The 7,479-nt window shown below is 38.9% G+C and overlaps 1 protein-coding gene across 1 annotated transcript; it reads left to right on the top strand.

Moving 5' to 3' along the window:
- The first annotated feature begins 482 nt into the window (after positions 1 to 482).
- LOC120295390 (calmodulin-binding protein 60 D-like) lies at positions 483 to 4,748 on the top strand. Its single transcript, XM_039316496.1, has 7 exons — positions 483 to 551; positions 1,002 to 1,096; positions 1,891 to 1,972; positions 2,796 to 2,851; positions 3,471 to 3,937; positions 4,180 to 4,340; positions 4,424 to 4,748. Exons 1-7 carry the CDS (start codon positions 483 to 485, stop codon positions 4,745 to 4,747), a joined length of 1,254 nt encoding a protein of 417 aa, XP_039172430.1. The 3' UTR covers position 4,748.
- Positions 4,749 to 7,479: the final 2,731 nt, after the last annotated feature.

The raw sequence follows: 7,479 nt of genomic DNA, 5'->3' as shown, positions 1-7,479 counted from the left end.
TACCAATGTCAGTAATTAACGATTATACAATTCGAACAATTTCGAATTCGCCTCAAATAATAATAAAATAAAAAAATGTGAAAACCCTTTGATTTTTGATTAAAGAGGAATCTCCACCAATTAGTAGGGTTCAATTTGATCTAATCTACAGGAATGAGTTCTTTGTTGGAGGTTATAGGTTTGAGAGAGAAGAAGCGGTTGCTTGAAATATTACATCAAAAGACGTCAAGTTTGGAACGTTCAATAGAGGAACCCTAGAGTTTTTATATGCAAATTATTAGGCTTTGACCCATATGGACCTAAATAACCGTGCTTTCATTTATTGGGTTTGTATGTGAACATATTATTTTGCATTATATTAACATCGAATAAGATATAGTCCCACCTTCTTGAACTGTATGTATATTGTGAAGAGTATTTTTATCCATTTGGCTACTGTTTCCTGTGAACATGCTTCCTAAAACACATGGTTTTGCAGTAAGATGTTAAGGGGACTCGAAAGTGATGATGTGCCCAAGAGTTTCTTGACCAAAGAGGAAATCCAGAGAGTGGTAAGATGAGTAGAAATTGCAGTTGTTTCCATCATGCAAACTATTTGTTAGTGCCATTTCCATGTCATTTGCTGATTTCAGTTATGAGGGATCAAATGATCCATTGCATTTTTATCTGCTGGTCTGTTTTATCAGATGCAGGACAAACCCTAGTATGCGACAGTTTGTTTTTCTTAATAGGAGTGATGCCGCATTTGAGTCACGTTTTTTAGGCTGATGTTGTGGTCTTTACATCATTTCTAAAATAATGCTGATTGTGAGACATTCCAGTGAAGCAAACTTTAGTTTAGATATGTTGTACATCAGTGAAACTGATGAGATATTGCACCTGAGAAATTGCTTGAGGGAGGAGGGGTAAAAGAACTAGAGATAGGAGTGAAACTTCTATAAGGATGTGACAAATCATGCTTAAGAGTATTCTCATTCTCACTGATTGTCAATGTTAAACAGGTCAGGGAAGAACTGGAGCCTGTAAAATCTTACTTGAAAGAGGTCAACAAAGAACTGAAGGATGTAAATTCTCGCTTGGCTGATCTTTTCGGAAGGTACTGATACTTTCATTTGGAGGAACAACAAGTGTCTTTGTTTATCTTGACTATTATGCTGTGAAATTTTTCTGGGCAATTCATTTATGAGTAGAACGCCTTTTCTTGAGTTCTTATATTAGAAGGAAAATGGTAGAGTTGAAAAGCTAACACAGACTAGAGGTCCAGAAACTTGTTTGCTCACCAACATAACAGTATTTGAGCTTTTCCTACTATAATGGGGTTTGGCGAACTCATCTATATATGTCTCTGCATTCTGTTGATGTTCATTTCTTCTTAGACCTCTCCCGTCGTTCGCCTATTAATTACTCCTATTTTTTATTTGTAAATAAAAAGAAAGAAATTAGATTTTCTCCCTATTTACTATGGCAACAAAGAATCAAATTATCACTATATTTCTTGTTTTTCTACTTCTTCTTCCAAGTGCAAGATAACCCCAAGGGTTTGTGGGTCTTTTTCTACCAATTGGGGCTCTCCCTTCACCACCCCCATGATTATCCTTTTTACCTACCGCAAATTCACAAAAAGTCAATCGGGTTCCATACGAAATGCATACAAGTGACACAAATTCGGGAGAATTCTTCCAAATCTCATCTAAAACTTGATTTCAGTCATGCACGTTTGAAGTGCAAGATTTTGGAGATTCAACAGCACTCATTTCGTGAAACTGATGTTGTTTTTGTCTATAGCATTGAGTACTATAGATGGTGTTAAAGTTATAGTTATTCATATACTTGTTTGCACCATAACAACTACATTGGATTCCAATTGCTGCGCTAATTTTCTTCATGCAGTCGCATCCTCGACACTGCCAAAGGTAAAAAAGTGCAACCGATTTCCTCATCGGTGAAGGATGATGATACTATTCAGGGAGAGGTAAGAATCATGTAGATTACTGCTTTGTAGACCGCACATATTTTTGTGTTCACGTTCACCTACTGACTATGATGGGCTAGAATTGCATTATCAACTCGTCAGTTGCCAAAGAAAATGCCGCAATATATGGAAAGCTGTTGTCATGAATCTTCTGCTTGGACTAATGGCAATTTTGAGATCCAGATTCTAGTTTAAGAGGTTGTATGTACAATGATTCTTCTCCTAGAAAATGCTTTAGGATGTACATGCATCATCTTAACCAATTTGATAACCATGTGCACATCGACAATGAAATGCTTGAAAGTGCGAAACGTATCCCTTCAGGTTGCCTAAATGTGCTGCTAGGTAATTAATCTCCACTGTCTATTTGAGCCACGAACATATAAAGAGAAGTGAGACCTCAATTTCCATCCAGCCTCAAAGCAGATGGGTTTACAATGATAAAAAGAGGTTCAGGTGTTATGGCACTGAAGTAACCCATGCCATAATCCCTGAACAAGCTCAAACGACCTTTCAATAAAAACTTACCTATACCCAAAAGTGACAAAAGTGTGTATGGAGAGAATACCTAGAGGTGCAAGATAACTCTCTATTGCAACTATGCAATTGCTTGTTCATTGTTCTTCAGTGGACTTAAGGAGTTTAAGCTAGATGTTGAGTTCAACAAGTTGCTAGTAGAAAAGTTTGGAAACATCAAATAAAGATGCTCTTCTCCACAACAAAAAAAAAAAAAAAAAAATCCAAAAAGAAAAAGAAAAAGAAAAAGAGTCGTAGCTTTGTTGTATGCTATTCCACGTCCTCATTATTGGTGGATTTTCATCAGGTAAGGGAAGAGTCGGAGTCGGAGCACCCAAGTTCTCCATTTGTTCAGCCTGTAAGGTTAGAGTATACTTTAATTGCTCTGGTGGCATTGATTTGATGTTTCTTATCTATTGAGCTGTCATGCTCATTTGTCTATGACATCTTCACACAAAATATATCTGGGATCCCCTTACCCCCATGAAAGAATTGTACATGGTAGAACACCGGGTTTATGCTTTTATATGGTCAAACCTGGATAGAAAATATTAAAGGAAATTCATTGCTATTAGCTTTAGGTACATGATCCTCTATTTGCGCTCATGTCACTCTTTGGTGCACCATCGTAGGTCAGGTGATGTCAGGCCTAAAGATATTCAGCTTTCTTGATGTTGATTTGGCCTGTGACTAGTGCAAACACTGTTATCTCATGGCTGAGTTAAAAAATACTGTAATATCATTTGAATAAGTTTAGCACTCACATGCAAAAGGTCGTTTGGGCAGTAACAATACCTTGCACTGACCATAGGTGTTGTAGTTTTGGCTAAAGCACTCTAAAACCAATCTTGTTAAAATGGAATGGTTCATCAAACTGTATTGTGGAACGATTCCATTCGTCCTTATTTCCAAGCAGTACCTATTTCTTGCCTGAGCTTGGGTCTTTCAATGCCTTATAATGCTAATTGATGAATTAATACAGATGTCCTGGCAAACGTCGAAAGAGGGATGAAGGGAGAAACTTGCAGCTTCAATTTGAAAAGGGAATCCCCTCTTTTATCTATACTGAGCAGAAACTAACCATTGATGTCAAGTTAGTCGATGCAAACACAGGCGATATTGTCAAATTAGGTCCAGAGTCCTCTGTTAAGGTAGAAGTTGTGGCACTTAAAGGTGATTCTGAGATAGGCGGTTATGATAAGTGGACCTGGGAAGGATTCGAGAAATCTATAGAGAAAGAACGTGAGGGGAAGGCGCCTCTACTTAATGGAAGGTTTGTGAATCTTAACAGAGGGACTGGGGTGCTGGATAATGTAAAGTTCACCGACAATTCAAGCTGGACTAGGAGCAAGACGTTTAGGCTAGGATTACGGGCATCACCAGAATATCGTGAGACTATTCATGAAGCGATAACGGAGCCAATCCGTGTGAAGGAGAATAGAGGACAGTGTAAGTCCATAAGTCTTTTATCTTTTAGCTCTAAGAAATAAGTATGTTTAGATTCTGAGGTAATTACAAAATAAAGCTTCATTTCTTATTGAAGAAAGGAGTAAGGCCTTCTTAATCTAATCTACCTTTGTACTTCGGACGGTAGTAAAGAGAGTCTCAGTTGCACAAAAAAATTCTGTTTGGCCAGTTGATCGTAGCGTTACTGCAATTTCTTCCTGTAATATGTTCTTTTCACTTTATAGCAAACAAGAAACATGATGAACTTGCACCTGGCGATGAGGTCTGGAGAATCAAAACTATTGGGAAGAATGGACCATTTCACAAGAATCTGAGTAAAGAAGGAATATGCAATGTGGGACAGTTTTTCCAGCTACTCAACACGGAGTCTGATAGAATGAAAATTGTGAGATTTTTAGCACAGGGTTCTCAAATTTGGATTGAACTACCTGAAACAAAGAAGAATGATGTTGTGTTTGTTCATTGCAGATTCTTGGAACGACGATAACACAAAAGAAGTGGGATGAACTCCGAGGACTCGCAAAAACTTTCCTTCTGAATGGGAACCTTCACGTGTCTCTTGATAATGAAGATGATCATCAAAATGGCCGTCAACTCACTGACCATACTGCAGACCGGGTGCATTGTGCTGCTGACGAATTTCCACCCAAGCAGGAGGTAACTGGGAAATTCTACTTTTTCCGATATTTGCTATGCAATCTGCAAGGGATAGCCTCCGACCTCGGAGTATCAGTTAAATTTACTCTATATTTGTCAGCTCTTATCACACCTTTTCTTGTGGTGTATAAATGAATTGAGGTAGTTCAATATAGCATAGCATACGATCGACCCCGCAGTGGGGGCGCCGGTGGGAAGAGAGAACCGGGGTAGGAAAAAGCTTAGCACCAACAGAGCACATTGACAAGACAATTAATCTACAATGTCGATTAAAGCATTTACATGCACACATAACTTTCCATTATGCCAAAACTGTCAGATTTTCAACCAACTTTTAATAATTTTAAAACGGCCATATCCTCTCCAATGAAAAGTCCCCAAAGTTGAGGATGGTGACCTTGTAAATCTAAGTGGCCTTCTGTATTACGGAGTAAAAATTATACACACAAGCACAAGTAAATTGGAGAGCAATTTCAGCAGTTGATTCGATGTCATCGTGAAAATCTCAAGCACTCATCATCATATTGTAGTTTGAACGATTGACACATTCACGTTGCAACCATTACTTTCCAAGATCAATACTGCACGAGTTGATGCGTTTTTAATTCTTCACTTGTCCTTTCAAAATCAATTTTGCATCTTTGCCCTGCGGACCCTTGCCTTGATTGCACTGTACTCTCCCTTACATCTTTCGAGCACCTGGCCCTCATGTGGCGGAGAAATGGGCAGCCATAGGCGTAGAGTGAATTGAGGTTCTTTCAATATTTTTTTTTATTCTTTATCCATGCTGCACTAAGTACTTACTTCGAATGCAAGTTCATCCATTGCAAAGCAACTGTAGCTTGAAGTCAGAGCGTGTACCTTGAATAGTGGAGATAAATACTTCCATTAGTCCAGCTTGAGCGAGATATACTGAGTGTTTTTCTTCCAGAACCATGAAGATACAATCGGGAAAGCCTCAAGCTCTTTCCAATATCAAGTCTCCGAACATCCCGCCCCTGCTCAACATAATATGGCTCGAAGTACCTGTGCTGCTCCTGTTGGTCCCGAAGCTCCTCCAGCGAATGTGGGCTCCACTGCTGAAGGTACGTGCTCCAAAACACAAAACACTCTCTCCTTATCAGCACATACAAAGATCACAAAACTCTCTCTCCCTATAAGCACTTTCAAAGATGTGCCCTATGAAATAATGATGAAAATAGGACTTTCCACTTGATTGGTGAACTTTTAATACATAAAAGCAACATGTTTCAGATCCTTATGATTTGGGTTCCGCGTAATATGAAGTCGTCTGCTCATTTCAATTTTTTTTTATAAGATCGTACACTTGTGCTCATGTCGGCCCATATTTACTAACCACATTAATGCTCTAGTTCTTTCTCCAGGACACGATGTTGTAACTGCTTTGCCATTATCAGAACAGTCCCAAAATGCCTGTGTTGGAAATCCCACGGTGTTTCCAGCTTCACATCAGCCCATATATACAAACAATTGGAATAATCCAAGTTATATGGGAGATGATGCTATTACTCCTGGCGGATTTCCAACACAGGTTGATGATATCAATTTACAATGTGCCATGGCTAGCCAAACGATCAGTCCTCCAAGCCAAATGGACTTTACGGTAGATAAGTATGTTCTCCTCTCTGGAACCTCTGCCTCGGTATCAAGCTTCGAAAATGGTAAAAGCTCATAAGCAGTTATTCTAACTTTTTTTATAAGATCGTACACTTGTGCTCATGTCAGCCCATATTTACTAACCACATTAATGTTCTGGTTCTTTCTCCAGGACACGAGGTTTTAACTGCTATACCATTATCAGAACAGTCCCAAATGCCTGTAATCCTAGGGAGTTTCCACCTTCACATCAGCCCACATATACAAACAACTGGAATAATCCAAGTTGTCTGGGAGATGATGGTATTACTCCTGGCGGATTGCCAACACAGGTTGATGATATCAATTTACAATGTGCCATGGCTGGCCAAACGATCAGTCCTCCAAGGCAAATGGACTTTACGGTAGATAAGTATGTTCTCCCCTCAGGAACCTGTGCCTCAAGCTTTGGAAATGGTAAAAGCTCATAACCAGTTATTCGAATTTTTTTTATAAGATCGTACACCTGTGCTCATGTCGTACAAATTTTTTTATTCTAACTTTTTTTTATAAGATCTTACACTTGTGCTCATGTCAGCCCATATTTACTAACCACATTAATGTTCTAGTTCTTTCTCTAGGACACGAGGTTGTAACTGCTATACCATTATCAGAACAGTCCCAAAATGCCTGTAATCCTAGGGAGTTTCCACCTTCACATCAGCCCACATATACAAACAACTGGAATAATCCAAGTTGTCTGGGAGATGATGGTATTACTCCTGGTGGATTGCCAACACAAGTTGATGATATCAATTTACAATGTGCCATGGCTGGCCAAACAATCAGTCCTCCAAGGCAAATGGACTTTACGGTAGATAAGTATGTTCTCCCCTCAGGAACCTATGCCTCAAGCTTTGGAAATGGTAAAAGCTCATAATCAGTTATTCGAATTTTTTTATAGGATCGTACACCTGTGCTCATTCGTACAATTTTTTTTTATTCTAACTTTTTTTTATAAGATCATACACTTGTGCTCATGTCAGCCCATATTTACTAACCACATTAATGTTCTGGTTCTTTCTCCAGGACACGAGGTTTTAACTGCTATACCATTATCAGAACAGTCCCAAAATGCCTGTAATCCTAGGGAGTTTCCACCTTCACATCAGCCCACATATACAAACAACTGGAATAATCCAAGTTGTCTGGGAGATGATAGTATTACTCCTGGCGGATTGCCAACACAGGTTGATGATATCAATTTACAA

The sequence above is a fragment of the Eucalyptus grandis genome, chromosome 1, assembly GCF_016545825.1.
Source record: "Eucalyptus grandis isolate ANBG69807.140 chromosome 1, ASM1654582v1, whole genome shotgun sequence".
Taxonomy (NCBI): Eukaryota; Viridiplantae; Streptophyta; class Magnoliopsida; order Myrtales; family Myrtaceae; genus Eucalyptus; species Eucalyptus grandis.
Note: the sequence above shows the minus strand (reverse complement) of the source record. Positions and strands in the feature narration are given on the sequence as shown.